This window comes from Heteronotia binoei, chromosome 4 (assembly GCF_032191835.1).
Source record: "Heteronotia binoei isolate CCM8104 ecotype False Entrance Well chromosome 4, APGP_CSIRO_Hbin_v1, whole genome shotgun sequence".
Taxonomy (NCBI): Eukaryota; Metazoa; Chordata; class Lepidosauria; order Squamata; family Gekkonidae; genus Heteronotia; species Heteronotia binoei.
This window is the reverse complement of record NC_083226.1, coordinates 60,143,160-60,161,582: the sequence shown is the minus strand read 5'-3', so window position 1 is coordinate 60,161,582 and position 18,423 is coordinate 60,143,160. Positions and strand designations below refer to the sequence as shown.

Sequence of the window (18,423 nt, the reverse complement as noted above, 5' to 3'; positions counted from 1 at the left end):
AGTAGTGATTAATGTCTGCAATTTAAAAAGAGACATGAAGTAGAGCCCATTTATGTTTTCTTCAGCAGTAGAACACTTGATTTAGCATAGCAAAACTGGAACATGTTTCCATCTTTAGTTCTCAGTCAGTCCCCCATTCTATTTTGAGATAGGACTGACTCTAAAAGAATCAGTGCCAAATTGCCCAGCTGATTTGTGGGGAATTCCAAATTACGTGGCATCAGGGGATATGTAAGAGTAGCACCACATTTATCATTATAATAATCAGTTTATTCTCTGTTTCTTGAGAACAGTTTATGGGAACAAGATGTGTTGCCAGCACTATGAATGTCAAAGACTATATGCGTAGATGATACAGGGTTCCTTACTAAAAATTACATAAATTTCATAAACTGGAATCATTTTTATATTGATCTCCAACAAAACAATAATGCTTTAATCCCCTAATCCTGAAACAACCATCCAGACTCTTCTAGGTTAGACACCCTTCACAAAATCAATTGCATACTTTCAATCTGGGTACAGACAGGCAGCTTTGTGTACACTGGAGATGTCCCAAACTGTGCCTCCAAAATGGGGCAGCCAAATCCTGATCAGATGCTCTTGCACAATATGCCTGTATATCGGGAAGCAATTTGGAGCTTTCACACATTGCACAGTTTGGATTTCTTTTTCCCTCTTATATTTTTATTAGCATGCACTCATGTGCTCTGAGCAGTAATTTTTTAAAAAAAGAATACCAGTGAGTACCTAGAGTGGATTGGTGGGTTTACACCGCCAATCCACCTCGCTGCGTACTTCCGTGTTCAGATGCCTGGAAAGATGGATGGAGTGCACCAAAAGAATTTGCTACCACTTCCCAAGTGGTAACTATTTAATCAGTCTCAAAGATGTTGGAGGACGGGATGAGTGCAAGAGTGGGACAGGCGGCAGCTGTGCCTGTCTGACCTCAGTTTTTTAATCTGTTTGGGGGTCATGCCTAAATCGTCTCAAATTGGCAATCTGAATTTAGCCACAGATTTCTTAATATATCCATTAGGGATAAAAACACATTCTTTATTTTTAAAGAGCTACTTAGATGTTTGAGAAGAACTCCCTAGCAGGCCTGGTGCTAGCAGTTCTGCCCCTCCCAGCAGACTCCTGTGCCGCGTCCCCCCAGAAGCTCCCTTAATAATATTTGTTTCATGTGCACACAGCACGATTTCATTACTAGTGACATCATCATGCAGGGCAGCAAGTGGGGGGAGAGAGCAACGGGCAGTGCACAAGAGTGCTGACACACCACCGCTTTCTCCCTGCACCCCCCAGTCACTTTCAAGCTGAAAGTGGCCACCGCATGCTTCGGAGGCTTCCTTGGAAGCCACCAAATAGTGTTGTGTTTTAGCACGCCTGGTCACTTTTGGCTTGAAAATGGCTGAGTGGCACTTTCCTAGGCGCCGCTAAAACACCGCACTATTCGGAAGCTTCCAAGGAAGCCTCCGAAGTGCGTGGTGGCCACTTTCGGCTTGAAAGCGGCCGGGCAGCGCTAAAACACTGTGCTTTTAGAAGAGCGCAGTGGCCGAGTGGCACCTTCCTAGGAAGGAGCAAGGGGAGTAAGGGGGTGCCTCATGGCACCCCCAGGCAGGGTAGCGCCCTAGGCAGCTGCCTACCCCACCTACTCCCATGCACCGGCCCTGCTCCCTAGCTGGATTTCAGAAAGGCAAATTCTATGCTTTAAAGTACAACTCTAAACAAGTATCTCTGTACCCCCATTTATACCGATGATATCTGCATTAGCCAAACATCACTGTCCTACTACTAGATCAATTAATAGTTTGGAAACTTTAATAATCTTATGAGACATCATCAAGCAGACTAGCATCTAAATCAGAAGCACCTACCATGGAGCAAGGTAGCAATGCAAATTAATAAGAATATATTTGAATTTGACCTAGTTCAGTGAATTAAAAAAAAAATAACAGGGGAATTAAGACTGTTTACAATTAAGACTGACAAGAATCACAGAAGAGCTATTTTCCAGTTACCTGAAAGCTACTACTAACTGCAAATTCCTCTTGCACAGGCACTCTACAACTTTCCTAAGCAACTTTCTATTTCTGAACCGTTCTTAATATTTGGAATATTCTGTTCATTATTTTATATCTACCTATATTTAAGCCTGATTGATAAGGAGCCCAGCATACCAGTGCAGCGCAGGGAATAGAATACTGGACTTTGACCAACGAAACCCAGGTTCAAATCCCCACTCACCCATGAAACTCACTGGATGATTTCAGGTCTACCTAATTCACAGGACTGTTGTGAAAATAAAATGTGTGTGAGGGACACCTGATGAACACTGATGAGATACTAGCAGAAAGGCATAGTAAAAATGTATGCCTTGAAAAATCTGTGCCTTATATAGAATTCTGGTAAATGTTTTTGGCATACAAAGACATTTCACACAGACATTCACCCATGCCACATCATTCCTTTGAATGAATTATGAATACAGTGTGCACACTAGGACATACCAATAGCAATGGGCACAGACTGGGAAAATATGGTTTAGTTTGGTTTGTGGTGTGCTTGGTTTGCAAACCATGAACCATCACAAACTTTTAGGTGCTAAAAAAAAACAGTGCAGTTCATGAGGTTCAGGACATGGTAGTGTTAGGGATTTCTGTTTGAAATTCTATTTCTTTATCTCAAACAGTGCGATGGATCACTGGATCAAATAATCATTGAGAGGCATTTAACATGACAAAGCAAAAAAAACCATTTATTTCTACAGGAAAGGGTACTGGGAGGTGAAACAACAAACACTATAGAACAGGGGTGGCCAATGGTAGCTCTCCAGATGTTTTTTGCCTTCAACTCCCATCAGCCCCAGCCATTGGTCCTGCTATAGAACTACATGCTTACACTAGAAGATCATGTGCTTAATGGAGGCTACTTCCTCCTTTTTCTTGACCTCTCTGCCTGAACAAAGGAAGTCACCTGACTGACCAAACAAACAAAACAGGTTTTCCCGCTTCTAGACCTTGATTGACAGCAGTCAGTATCTTCTTCCTAGGTCATGCAGACAATAGGGAATCAGGTTAATGACTGGAACTTTAGAACATTGCAAAGGACATACAGAACAGATACATATTTCCAACACCCCTTCTCAATGCCTAATGTGCAAGTCATTATACATTCCATAGTCATTACTCATTATTCACTGTAACATTCACATCAACTAGATTCATCACTTCACGTAAACATTCAAATCTAGCACAAGGTAATGGCTTTGTAAGTATAGCAGCTACCATAGCTTCTGTACAACAATATTCTATTTTTATCAGTCCCTTCTGGTGTAGATCTTTCACTAGCTCACATTTAATAACAATAGATCTATTTCTAGCTGTTCTACTTTCTCCTTTACGTATAGCAATACAAACTTGATTATCTTCAAACATTACAATAGGTACAGGTTCTTTTCAGCAGATGAAAAATCCACTCAAATTCACTGCTGCTGACACACACTCAGCTTCTGCTGTAAATTGTGTCACTATTTTTGTTTTCTGCTAGTCCATTCTACAAGTCCATTTCCATAGAAGAACAAGTATCCGCTGGTTGATCTGTAATTGCACGATTCTTTGGCATAGTTGGCATCCATGTATCCAACTAGTCTGGGATTCTCTAAAGGTTCAATGATCAGTCTTAACTCCATAGTCCCTTTTAAGTATCTGGCAAGTTTCTTTATCACTGCATTCCAATCATGGTGATTAGGTGAACTTACTTTTCTGCTCAATATTCCAACAGCAGCTGTAATATCAGGTCTGGAAGTTTTACTCAGGTACAGGAGTTTTCCTATAGCTTCTCTGTACTCTCCAATGTCTTTGAGTGGTTGATCACCCTGAGCTCTCAGGTATGCAGGTTCAAGAGGTATCTTAGATTCTTTACAGTTTCTCATGCCAAGAAATTCTATAAAGTCCATAATCTTTCATCTTTGGCACAGTTGAAAGGTTCCATCCTCAAGTCCCTCAATCTGTATTCCTAGATAGTGTTTAATATCTCCAAGTCTTTTGACTTCAACCTCTTTGTTCAGCTTTTCAACAATGTCTTTAATGTCCTTTTTGTTCTTGCAGCTCACAACCAAATCGGCAACATAAACCAGAATGTATTGATATTCTCCATCTTTAAGTCTGGTGTACATGCAGAGTTCAGCTTTCCCTTGCTCAAATCCTCGTTGCAGTAGTCAGTTATTTTGTCATACCAGCTTTTTGCAGGCTGTTTCAAACCATACAGTCCTTTGTTGAGTTTGAAAACATAGTTCTCTTTGCCAGGGACTTGAAAACCTTCAGGTATTTCCATATAGATTTCCTCTGATAGCTCACCATTAAGAAACACTGTCTTAATGTCTAGGTGCTCTACGAGCATATTTCTAGATGATGCCACACTCAGTAGCATTTTAAGTGTAGCACTATCGATAACCGGTGCAAAAGTCTCTGAATAATCAGTTCCAAATTCTTGTGCATAGCCTTTGGCTACTAGCCTTGCTTTGTACAAGTCTATAGTTCCATCATGTTTGTATTTTATTTTGTAGACCCATTTGTATCCAACAGGCTTTCTTCCTGCAGGTAGCTTTGTAAGAGTCCATACGTCTTTTTCATAAATGAATAGTATCTCTTGTTCCATTGTTTGAATCCATTTCCCCTTTTCTTCATTTGGTAGATCACACACTTGTTTCCAGTTCTTGGGTTCCTCTTTAGGTTTCACAGTCTCTATGAATCTCACAGTATCACAGTATCCATATTTCTGTAGAGGTTGCCCTTTTGTGCTTCTTTCTGATTGTCTTAAAATGAATGGAGGTTCTGTTGCTTCCTGCGGTGCGGTCCCCATTTTCCCTTCTGGTTCAGTAGAATCTTCAGAAGGTAGACCTGCCGGTTCACCGGTGGTCACTAGAGGTAACCAGTTACACCAGTCTTCAGAAGCATCATCATTAACCTCAGGATCAGATTCAGGTACACAGGGTGCTCTAAGCAAATTACTGTCATTCACAAACACAACATTACAATGTTTGGTCTTATTCAGCTTTGTATCATAGACTCTCTAGCCTTTTCCCACTGAGGGATATCCTACTATGAACCCAATCTCAGTCCTTGCATCAAGCTTCCCTCTGTTTTTTCTATGAACATATGCATAGGCTTTCGCTTCAAAAGTTTTAGTATGCTTAAGTCCTGACTTCTTGCCAAACCAAGCCTGGAACGGAGTAATTCCTGTTACTTTTGAAGGTATTCTATTGTGAATATACACTGCTGTATTTACAGCTTCGGCCCACAGGCCTTTAGGTAATCCAGAATGCATGAGCATTGCTCTGGTCATTTCCTGTAACACATGATTAAGTCTGTCTGCACTCCCATTCTGCTGTGGAGTGTATGGGACAGTTACTTTGTGTTCAATCCCTTCTGCTTTCAGAAACTTCTTAAACTCAGTATTGCAATATTCACCACCTCCATCTGTCAGCAAACTTTGAGGTGCACACCCAAATCTGCTTTTAACCATGGCAACATATTCTTTAAATTTATCAAGAGTCTCATCTTTTGATTTAGATAGATAGATAGATAGATAGATAGATAGATAGATAGATAGATAGATAGATAGATAGATAGATAGATTTATTGTCATTGTTCTCAACAAAAAGAGAGCAACGAAATGAGGTGCTCTTCCACAAAACATACCAACACATCAAACACACATATTCATATTCATACCATTTAAATACATCTAAAACCATTTAAACCATTTAAACCATTTAAATACATCTAAAACAGATAAACATTCATAAAACCATTTAAACCATTTAAATATATCTAAAACAGATAATCCTTCATAACCCTGCATTTAGCCTAACCACAGCACTTGGATAGAAACTGTCCTTAAATCTGTTTGTCCTAGCCTTCAACACTCTATATCGTCTACCTGACGGTAAGATCTCAAATAGCAAATGGCCCAGATGTGAAGGGTCCCTTAGGATCATTTGTATCTTCCTTTTACATCTCATATTATACAGATCCACCAATGAGGGGAGAGAACATCCACAAATCTTTTGTGCTCTTCTCGTCACTCTTTGGAGCACCCTTCTCTCTGCTTCCGTGCAGCTCCCAAACCACGCGCAGAGGCAATAAGATAAAATGCTCTCAATGGAACTACGATAAAAGGCAACCAGCAGACTCCCTGACAGTTGTAGTGATCTTAAGAGTCTTAAGTAGTATAGTTGTTGCTGGGCCTTTTTCTCTAGAGCTAAAGTATTTGCCCCCCATGTTAGATCCTGTTTTATGGTAATTCCCAGAAACTTCCATTCTGTCACCTGTTCTACCATAACACCATCAATAAACAACGGCTGGATGTCCAAACTATTCTTCCTGTAATCCACTATAATTTCCTTTGTCTTATTTATATTAAAAATAAGATTATTTACTTTACACCAAAGGGACAGCTGTTGAACTTCCCTCCTATATGCCGACTCATCATCCTCAGAGATGAGCCCTACCAACGTTGTATCATCTGCATACTTAATGATTTTGTTACTCAGACTGCTAGAAACACAATCAGACGTGTAAATAGTGAAAAGAAGTGGACTCAAGACACATCCCTGAGGGGTGCCAGTATTTAAGATCTTCACGGAGGAAATATATCCATCCATTTTAACCCTTTGTGAACGACCTGACAAAAAATTCAAAATCCACTCACATATAGAGTCCGACAGCTTCAAATCTTTAAGCTTAAACAACAATCTATGGGGTGATATTGTATTAAAAGCAGAACTAAAATCTACAAACAACATTCTAACATACGTCCCCTTTTTATCCAAATGCGATAAAGCAGTATAAAGAACAGTATTAACAGCATCCTCGGTAGATCTATTTTTCCTGTAAGCAAACTGATATTCATCAAAAATAACAGGAAGGCAGGAAATGATATATTTTCGAACTAATTGTTCAAAACACTTCATTATAACAGAAGTCAAGGCCACTGGCCTATAGTCATTTAAAACCTTTGCTGGTGTCCTCTTTGGTATTGGGACAATAAGGGAAGCCTTCAAACAAGTGGGAACAATGGATTGTGACAAAGAACGATTGAAAATCTCAGTCCACACCCCGGCTAACTGCCCTGCACATTCCTTTACTACACAACCAGGGATATTATCGGGACCTGCAGCCTTTCTAGAATTTACTGCCTTCATTATACACCTAACATCGTGCTCCCTCACAACGAAAGGAGCACCTCGCTTGGTCCCCAACGATGATGTTACTGGTAATTCTGCTTTCTTTTGATCCACTTCAAACCGGGCATAAAAAGTATTTAACTCCTCTGCCAGCTCCTGCTTTCCATTCGTACTAGCCTTTAGCGCCTTGAAATTAGTTAACTGCTAAATCCCCTGCCAGGCTTGTCTCAAATTATTCTGAGAAAGCCATTCTTCTATCCTGCCCTTATATGCAACTTTGGCCTGTTTAATACCCCGCATTTGAGCATATAGACAGTATTTTATTTTGTCTTTGCTTCTGCGGATACCGAAAAATATTTATTTTTCCCAATCAAGGCTGTTTTAGGTCCAACAATATCAACTGAATATTGTTTCCAAAAACCTTTCATTGTGCACACTGCTTTCTCCACTGAAGCAAGGTGCGGTTCCATTTGCTCCCAGACAAACATCATATCTTTCCTTGGATTTATCACAATGCACAACATCAAGTCCACAATTCTTTAGCAACTTCTCAACAATCTGCATGCTTCTGTGTGCCAACTTTACATGCCAAGCATAAACACATCTTCTATGGTCACACTTTCTGCCTTCAGTCTGGCAAACAGTCTTTTCCAAAACATCAACAGCATCTGACCTTTCACTTAAGTCCATAATATAATGAGCTCCATTTCTTTCATCTAGTTTAAAACTAATTCCAGAATTCTTCTGAATAATTTCACCATCATCTCCTTCATCAAGATATACAGCATAATTATTTCTTATAAGCACTTGGCTTGAAAGTAAATTCTCAATTGATTCAGGTGCATAAGCTACATTTTCCAGTCTTACTGGCATTAAATCTCCATCAATGGTAAGCATTGATTTTATTTTGATCTCACTCACATCACAAACTTGTAAGGGTTTCTGGTTGGCACCTATCATTTCAGGTCTCTGACTTTCATCCAACTCTGAAAAAGTGCCTTTATATCAACAAATATGCATAGAAGATCCACTATCAATCAAAAATCTTCCTCTTTCACCAATAAAATTCACATTATTAACAAAAATGGTGCTTTCTCTGTTCCTTTCTTTGTTCCCACCTGGGCCACGTGGCTTGGAAAATTTCTGCTTTAAAAATTTCTGGCTGCTATTATTTCTATGGCCACGAGATGGCGCCCGTGTTCCCTCGTTTGAAACATGTGCTTTAAAATTGCTATTCCTTTGTTCAGTGTCCTTGTCCCCAGATCTGGAGGCTGCTTCCTCCTCGATAGCATTTAACAGGCCTTCCAGACTCAAATCTTTTTGCAGTCTCAAAATCATCTTAATTGACTTGTAAGTACTCGGTAGAGCTTTCAATATAGTTGAGATTAAGTCTCATTCTACAATAGCCTCACCATGCTCCTGTAGTCTGGATTGCATGCACATAAGTTCCTTCAGTTGTTTAGTCACTCTCCCCTTCTTGTACTTGAAAACCAAATATTTTGCCCTTTAAATCATGAATAGTGCTTATGGGAGATTTGTTATATTTATTTTTAAGGCATTTAAGCATTTCTTTTGCAGTTTTAAGATTATGCAATTCAGGAATTTCGTATGGCTCAATAGATTCTAAAATGAGAGTTTTTGCAAAACCATCTAGCCGTTTAAAATTTGATTTTTCTTGGTCATTGTCAGGGGGATTTTCAGACAAAACTCGTTCAGCTCCATAAACCTCAAGTCTTTGCGTTAGGAGCGAGAGCCAGAATGAGAAATTATTCTTAGTTAACATCAGGGTATTAAATCCTATCACTGGTAGGTTACTCATGGTACCAAAACCGAGATTTGTAGTGGCTGTTCCTGAAGATGTGGACAACAGAAGGTCCAGCGGCTTCTCTCTCTGAGTTTTTCACAGCAATCAGGCAGGGCAGGGTTAAAGATTCTTCCTTCCTCACTGGAGAGAAAAGGCGGCTGAATGTGAGCACACGGTTGCAGCAAAGCTCTTCCAAGGTCTCTGACGTAATCCACAGAAAAAGGGTTAAAAAGCTCCAAAAATTCTCTTTCTAGCACACCTGAGGCTTTTAAACAAAAGTAGCAGCATTTCCAGATCAAGACAATCTGAATTCAAAGCTAATTTAAGTCAGAACGCTCTCAGTAATGGCAAGAGAAAAAAAAGGCGTTGTTTTAAAATTGAGGCTTGTCTGCACAGCATAGCAGCTTTTTGTCTATTGCTTTCTAAATGCTCTCAAAGGCGATCCAGATTTTAAATAATCGTTTAGAGTTCAAAAAACAACCCATGCTATAAGCTACCAGCTTGATGGCAAAAACCAAGAATCATGTGCTCTGCTATCAATTTTGTTAGGGATTTCTGTTTGAAATTCTATTTCTTTCTCAAACAGTGCAATGGATCACTGGATCAAATAATCATTGAGTGGCATTTAACATGAAAAAGCAAAAACGTATTTATTTCTACCTGCAGAGGGTCTCCAGCTGACTCTACTCTGCCTGCCCTCCAAGTTTGATGAGGATTGGATTTACAGGGTCCAACTTACATTCCCCCCCCCCAAGAAGGTGCCCCCAGGAAAGTGGGGTTTTGGGGGGAAATGACAGGCACAGATTGAGGAAGTTCAGGAGTGTATAGAAAGAATCCTGTGCGAGCTAAAGACATCAAAGTTCCATGGAACCTCCACTGGATGCTTCTCTACATGTCCTACTTTAAAGTTTGATAAATATTAAGATTGAGCAGAAATGTATTCATTCACAAACTGCCACAAACAGCTTGAAAGGCCATGGGAAGTTTGTGCCAGCTGATTTCCCATTTTATAAACCATGAACTGGCCAAAAATTGTCACAAACTTTTGTTCATGAACCAGTTCATTCCCATCCCTACATACCAACACTCTCCTTTGAGTGCCCATTACAGAGGAAGTTCAGTAGTGTACAAAAGGGGTAGGGAGGTTTGTCCACCATTACTTACCTTTTTACTGAAGTTTCCAACAAATCTTTGAGTTCTCCAAAAACTAATTTAAAAACCACCAGAGTAAACTTCACTTCTTGCAGATTTCCTTTTAAATGCCTGACAACGGTAAATATGTCCTATTCTTTTCCTCATAACTAAGCTTGGCTTTGCTATCTCTTTTTCACTTTTCTTCCCAGGTCTATCTAGAGGAACTTTCCACAACACCTTTCTTGCACTGTAATATGTTGCACAACACTTATCAAATGGCCGAAAGAAGGCTTATTCTGCCACCCTGTGTTCAGTTATCAGAAAGCCACATACACATAAACACCAAAAAAAAAACCCTTTACACATAGCAGGAAGACTATGCAAGGAGACCAACAATCCTATTTTGTCCAATAAATGACTACCCAATTTTGTCTAGAATCTCCTCTTCCTCATATCTGGTAACTAATATTGATGGGAAATAGGAATATCAGAGGTGGTATAGGGGGGAGAGTAAAGTTTCAGCAGCATCTTAAGATAGTCACTCCTTCATGATCAAGTTTGTGGCAGTTTTAAATAACATTTCCTTCCCTATTTACCTGTAGGTATCAGTTCAGATAACCGAAATTTCGTCACATTTTCTAAAAAAAGATGAATGGAAAATGTTATTCATGACAGCTGAAGAGGTATTTTGCATTTAAAATAAATTTTAAACATGTGGCCAGGTTTCCAGAACCAATAACACAATCACAATTTTAATTTGGCTGAGAGCCACAAATAAAGAATCTCATTACTTTCATCTCCCCCTTCTGCATACCCTATATTTCCTTTTATTAAGACCCAGGGTTTTAAAAGAAATTTTAAAGAAAACTGTCAGGTCATTTTGGTGGGGGAAGTGAATAAAGGTACCTAAGCTATTCCAACTAAGCTGGATCCCTTGTCTTTTCCTATGTGATTGCATATTCCTAACTTATTGTAGGGGAACAGAAGATGGACTCTGAAATAATCCACAAACCACACACAACACTGGAACTTTTCTCTAAGCAACTCAGAAAGCTGATGAGCAGAAATCCACATGATACGCCAATACATATCTGGGATAACAACAGACCCAAGAATACTTTTCAGAGACTTACTTTCTAGCTGTTCTACCACATCAACAGGATCTGTAGCTTTTTCAAACACCTACATAAGAAAGGCAAAATAAAGACTGTAATATTAAAACCATTACCTCAACCAATTAAAGACTTCTTCATTGAGTAACTGCTCTTCCTTTACTTGATTAATAAACAGTTGTAATTTTGAGTGATCTCCAGCCCACACCTGGAGATTGGCAACAGTGATTCCCCAGGAGGAAATTGCTGGTTTGGAGGATGAAGTGTACAGCATTGTACCTGTCTGAGGACCCACCCCTCCTCAAACCCCACCCTCTCCAGGCCCCACTCCTTAAATCTTCAGGAATTTTCTAACTTGGAGTTGGCAACCCTACCTCCTTCCCTTTATCTGCCCATCTGACTTCAGCTTTCTTTTACTTCCCCTCTCCTTGCAGCCTCTGTTAATATCTGGTTCTTGCCATGATATTATGTACCTTGTATTCTCATGCACCTGCTTTAGCTATGTCTGTATATTCACATTCTTTGTAACATTGTTAGAAAGTAATCTCTCTGCCCTAGCCAGCAACATGTATTCCTTTCACTAGCAGTGAAGGTCACTTGTTATCTGGCTGGAATCTGTTTTGATTTTAAAGAAAACTGTCTGAACTGTGGGGGAAGAGGGAGAGTGTCTATCTTTGAATTATTGCATTTGCCCGCCAGAATTTGTGCACCCAAATGCCTGTGTAATTAATGGTCCCAGTAAAGTATAAAGGTATAACTTGACTGTTGGGGGCCAGTTTTAGCAAGACCAGTCCTTGCTGTGAACACACTTATCATCACATAATTTGATCATCAGCCTAATTTGATTTACATCAAAGAGATGTACTTGATGAATTCTGCTGGACTCATTGCCTCTACCTAGGAAAAGGGCAATCTTTCTTCACAGTGTGGGGTGGGGGACCAAAGCATCTTACATCATTCTTCTCTCCCCCATTTGATCTGCACAACAATCCTGTGAGGTAGGTTACAGTGAAAATGTGTGACTGGTCCAAAATCACCCAGTCAGCTTTCACAGCAAGAACTTGGGTCTGGCAGACCCCGCTCTGAAACCCTAACTTCTATGCCCTCCTCAAAGTCCACCACAGAATCTCCAGGAATTTTCCACCAGCCTGGAACTGGCAGCCATAGTCAGGACTAGCCCCAATGAGTTCTGCCTCAGAGGCTAGTGATAGCTTTCAGACCAATACTCTCTCTATGGTAACATTGTTGGTCTTAAGCACAGGACTTCAGTCTCTCTCTGCCTTTCACTTTCCTTCCCTATCTCTCTCTCTCTGTATTTGAACACCATTTCCCCCCATCTCTGGCTTTGTCCCTTCCAGAGGAGGATAGGGAGGAGCCCTCAGCCAATCAAAGCAGGGCTTTCTCTGGCTTTTTCCCTCCTCCTCCCTACCTCAGCTAATTATGGGAAGGCTTTATTTCTCTCTGCTGCAAAGCAGTGTGACAGGAGGCTCAGCCAATGGGAGAGTAGGGAGAGCCAGAAACGGCCAGAATCAAGGCTGGTTGCCATTTACTGACAGAATCAGCTTGGCTGGCAGGTAACAGCCACTCAAGTGGGAAAGAAAAGTGGACTCAGCCAATGCCACGCAATACACACACACACAGGGCTCTACACCCTCCCCTCCTTCACTGCCTCTCTCACCACATGGATTGTGTATGTATGTGTGTGTGTGTGTGTGTGTATATACACACAGAGTTTTTTTCCTAGAAAAAGCCCAGCAGGAACTCATTTGTATATTAGGCCACACCCCCTGATGTCACCATTGTTTTACACAGGGGTTTTCTGTAGGAAAAGCCCAGCAGGAATTCATTTGCATATTAGGCAACACCCACTGATGCGAAGCCAGCCGGAACTGCGTTCCTGTGCGTTCCTGCTCAAAAAAAGGGGGGGCCTGTATACACATACACACACTCACACAGAGGGCTTTTTGGGTAGAAAAAGCCCAGCAGGAACTCATTTGCATATTAGGCAACACACCCCATGATGTCACCACTGTTTCACATAGGGTTTTTTGTAGAAAAAGGCCAGCAGGAACTCATTTGCAAATTAGACCACACTGCTTGATGCCAAGCCAGCCGGAACTGTGTTCCTGTGCGTTCCTGCTCAAAAAAAAACACCCCTGTGTGTGTGCATACATATATTAATGTAAACACACACATATACACACACACTGATGAATTGTAACTTGCTGTTCAAGAAATAAGACCTGTTAGAAGGAAATGCTCTCTTTAATATTTTCTTTCTCTATCCCACCAGCACAGCAGAAGTAATTGGCCTCAGATTTATTTTTATTTTTACTATGTTCACTTGTCACTTAAAATTTGCCCTCTTCAGTTGATGGCTCTGACTAAAGCAAATAAAGGCTGTCATCCTAAAAAAACAATAGTAGCAATCCTCATGCTACCATCAAGAAATGACTACTCAACATGGTCATGTTTGAATCTCAGCATATCAAGCCAAAATGGGGAGCCTCAATCAGATAAATCCACCACATTAAATCATCCATGGTACAATCCAAAATAGAATCACACTCTTTTAAGTCCACTGAAGTCAGTGGGTTAAGAAGGGTATAACTCTATTTATGATTGTAAAATTAATGTATTTTATAAGCTTAGAGCATCATCTGAGTGGGTGATAAGAATAACTCTTGAGCTGAAATATTTAGCATGACTTTCAGCAAAGTTCATAGTAAATGTAAAGAAAATATTCAAAACCCTCCCTTCTTTTCCCATCTATTCTATGCAGGGCGTTTTTTTGAGCAGGAACACACAAGAATGCAGTTCTGGCTGGCTTGGTGTCAGGGGGTGTGGCCTAATATGTAAATGAGTCCCTGCTGGGCTTTTTCTACAAAAAGCCCTGTGCAAAACAATGGTTATGTCAGGGGGTGTGGCCTAATATGCAAATGAGTTCCCACTGGGTTCCCCCCCCCCTACAAGAGGAGTCCTGATTCTATGCAAATATGCATTGTCTACACAAGACCCTTATGTCTTTCTTGTCAATTGCTCAAGTGGAATCTGGCAGGCCATTGGTGCAAACAGAACTCTGTGGTGTGTCCCTGTTGAATAGTGGCTGCGTCCAAATAAAAAATCAGGATTACCTTCTCAAACCACATTTTCTCATGAAACAAGAGAGGAAAGTTGGGAGGAAGGCTATCAGACTCCTTGCTCTGACCCAGGAGGCAAACAGTAAGATAAACATCATTCTTCTCTGTCAAATGTACTCCAGGACAGGAGATCTATGAAGACAGGAAGAGAAGGATCACAGCAATTAGAAATAGGGGGTGGAGTCACATAATTTTTGGGCAACCAGACATCTACCTCTGCTCACAGCATCAATGCAGGTCTTATGAGACAATGCATATCTTCAGAGATCCAATTGTGTGATCAAAGGCTGCCTTTGCCAGTTGCAATTGGTTTTCAGGGACAGGTTGGGATAAGCAAACTTCCAGGGTTAAAAGGGACAGTAATACAGAAGAGAGCGCCTCTAGGTATATGCAGAGCACCAAGAACCATCTGCAGATCTGGTCTGGAGAAAAGCAGGGATTCCAGTTCTCTCCAGATGCTGCTTTGGGGCAGTTTAGAGCCCTGGCATGTCTCCTTTTGGAAACAGCATACACACATCCAAGTTCTCCCCCTGCGATCTGTGGTGGAGGCATTACAAGCCTAGCGCTGGAAAGACACTTGGAGAGAAGCGTGTGTTAAGCAACAGGCATTCCGGCTACCTGCTCGGGATTCTCTCCCCAGGGGTCTACACCCTCCCCTCCCTGGCTGCCTCTCTCACCGCACGGATCTGCAGCTCCACCACTACCTTCAGCGGCATCCCCGCCGTCGGCCAGGCTCAGGGAGCTCGGAGTGTGGCAGAGGACTCTCCCGCTTCGCTCGCCCGGCCGCCCCAGCGTACCTGCTCCAGGGGAAAGCGTCGGGTTGCCGGGGAAACGCCAGCGTTCGAACGCTCCTAGCGTGGAGGAGGGCTGAGGGGAGGGGCGTCCTCAAAGACTGAGCAATTAGCGCCGATCCCTACGCAAGCCCCCCCCCCCCCCCCCCCCCCCCGCAGATAGGAAGGCCGGAATTGCGCGCAGTGCTGTTGGGAACGTTCGTTTTCATGAGAAGGAAGGGGACGAGGGAGCACACAAGGGTTCGCGTGCAAGTGAGTTCTTGCATCGTCAGGGGAGATTTGGTGTGGCAATTTACTTAGATTTAGCTAGGTTGCCAAGTCTGGGTTGGGAACTACCTGGGGACTTTGGGAGTGGATCCGGGAGAGGGTGGGGTTTGGGGATGGGAGGGGCCTCAGCATGGTACAATGCCATAGAGTCCACCCTTCAAAGCAGCTATTTCTCCAGGGAAGCCAATCTCTGTCAGCTGCAGATCAGTTGTAAAAGCGGGAGATCTCTAGGCTCCACCTGGAGGCTGACAACTGAAGCTTAGCCTTCATGGCCACAGGCTGCACAACAAAAATTATGCATCCACTGCTTTGTGGCACTGTCATGTCACAAAAAATTGGCTCCAAAGCACAGATTCTCATGGATCTTCAGGATTTTTGTTTGTTCACAACAGATTCATTATCCAGTTACATACCGGGTCCATGGCCACAGGTTGCACCACAAAAATCACACATACATTGCTATGTGGCAATGACAGAGCAAAAACTACAGTTCCAAGGCATGAATCCTAATGTTTTTTTGTGTTGAGTCACCTCAAACTCACCACCACATCAATATCATAGTGGCACCACTATGGCACAAGAACAGATCCTCATAGATCCCAAGGCTTTTTGCATTTGATCACCCCAAACTCACTATCCAATCACATAGCATACCCAAAACCACAGTTTTCACCACAAAAAACATGAATGCACTGCTTTGTGGCATAACCATGGCACAAAACCTTGGTTCTGAAGTATGAATTCTCATGATTTGTGCTTTTGATCACTCCAAGATCACCACCAAATCGTATATATATGCCCACAGACTGCACCACAAAAATAACATAGTACAAAAATGCTCTTTGTGGCATTGCTATGGCACAAAAACATGAATCCAAGGCATCGATCCTAATAAATCCCCAGGATTTTAAAGTCAGGTCATGCAAAACTCACCATCAAATCACTTATCACACCCATGGCCACAGAACTGCACCACAAAATTCACAAATCCATTACTTCATGGCACTAAAAGGTAAAGGTGCACGCACCAGTCGTTTTCAACTCTGGGTGACATTGCTTTCACAACGTTTTCACAGCAGACTTTTTATGGGGTGGTTGACCATTGCCTTCCCCAGTCATCTACACTTTCCCCCCAGCAAGCCGGGTACTCATTTTACTGACCTCGGAAGGATGGAAGGTTGAGTCAATCTGGAGCCAGCTACCTGAACCAGCTTCCGCTTGAATCGAACTCAAGTCGTGAGCAGAGGGCTCTGACTGCAGTACTGTAGCTTTACCATTCTGCACCACAGGGCTCTTTTTCATGGCACTGCCATAGTACAAAAACATGGATCCAAAGAATGGATCCTCACACGTTTAATGTGGAGTCACCAACAAACTATATATCACATCTGTGGCAACCTATTGCATCACAAAAAGCATGGGTCCACCTTTTCATGGCACCACCATGGATCAAGAACATAGATCTAAAGTACTGGATCCTCATGGATCCGTAGGGATTCTACCTTGGCTAACTGAAAACTCATTAGAAAATCACATATCATGTCCATGTCCACAGAATGAATGACAAAGAACGCAAATTCTAGTCTTTGTGACACTCCCATGGTGCAACACTGCATTAAATACTTGAATCCTTAAGACTGTTAAATGGAGTTCTAATTGCACAGTGCATTTTGGAATATTCTACATAGAAATTTTGAGGACTAATAGGTTTTCTATAAGTTTTCATGCCATGGTAATACCGTAACATTTTGGATGGAAAAATTGGTGAAATAAGTGGAAACAAATATGACCTGTAATCTGATAGTGATTTTTCAAGAACTTTATGTACAACTGGTAGACATCCATGTTTCATGCCAAGAGCTATTGTCATAATAGCACTTTTAAAATGGTGCACTCTAATGTTGATGTCCATGTTGTGCCATGGCAGTACCATGAATTGGTGGATCAGATGTATGATTTTTATGGTGCTGCCTATAGACTAAGGCATGATCTACAATATGGCCGCAATTTTATTTTATTTCAATGTAAAATTCATATGAATCCATCCAGGAGGTGGTGGCGGCTACAGGCATAGCCAGCTTCAAGAGGAGATTGGATAAAAATATGGAGCAGAGGTCCATCAGTAGCTATTAGCCACAGTGTGTGTGTGTGTATATATATATGGGGGCTCCCCCCCCCCAATCCCCTGGGGAAGGAAATAAAATCAGAACTTCCTTTGCTCAGTTCCCTGGATCCCATGGGAGAAATACAAAGAAACCATCTGTAAGACCAATGAGTGCTAACATTTTAAGCATGTTTTTTAAAAAATCTGTGTATACCTGCAGTCTTTAAAAATTTATATCTCTGCTGCTACCTAATCTTAAATATGGCCCAGCCTGACATGGTCCAGCCCAACAAGGTCTCATTTATGTCAGACTCGTCCCTCATAACAAATGAGTTGGACACCCCTGGCATAGAGTATAAGAGAATGCTGAATAAGATAGGAGGTATTGGAACATCAAGATTCATGCCTGGAGTTACTAAGTGGGATTTGGGGGGGGGGGAGGGGAATCAGAGTTCCTATGCATTTCCTAGTTTGGTAGGAACAAATTCAGCAGGTGAAATTTTTCTTTGAACTGCATTAGCATGCTGTGAAAGGATTCCTCTACAGATTTTGTGATTACCGTATCAGCTGTTAAAGGCACAGTCAAGAAAAAAAAAGTTGTCAACCTTATTCAAAGTATGCGATGTTTTGTACAGTGCCTAATAACCGAGTTGCTTCTGTATGACTCAACACTAGCAAATTTACTTAAAAGTTTTTAACTTTAATAAACCACCATTCCAGTCAATAATCGGATTGTTAAAAATTTCCCGATATCTGCTCTCTCGAAATTTATGTCTACGGTGAACTTCAGCTATTCAGAGGAGTCACGTCCGTCTACCGCGCAGCCACACTAGAGCCTTCCAGTCTCCTAGCGACCCAGGTCTGCGCTGTTATAGTCAC

General features: G+C 41.5%; 1 protein-coding gene across 1 annotated transcript in view; it reads right to left on the bottom strand.

Moving 5' to 3' along the window:
* Nucleotides 1-15,164, bottom strand: part of SPATA6L (spermatogenesis associated 6 like) — a 43,814-nt gene extending 28,650 nt beyond the window's left edge. The window contains exons 1-4 of the mRNA XM_060236402.1: nucleotides 15,060-15,164; nucleotides 14,377-14,514; nucleotides 11,264-11,312; nucleotides 10,727-10,768 (exon numbers count right to left, since the gene is read on the bottom strand). Of these exons, the coding sequence (XP_060092385.1) occupies nucleotides 10,727-10,768; nucleotides 11,264-11,312; nucleotides 14,377-14,514; nucleotides 15,060-15,098 (268 nt within the window). The 5' untranslated portion in view covers nucleotides 15,099-15,164. The remainder of the gene's footprint in view (nucleotides 1-10,726; nucleotides 10,769-11,263; nucleotides 11,313-14,376; nucleotides 14,515-15,059) is intronic.
* Between the last annotated feature and the right edge of the window lie 3,259 nt (nucleotides 15,165-18,423).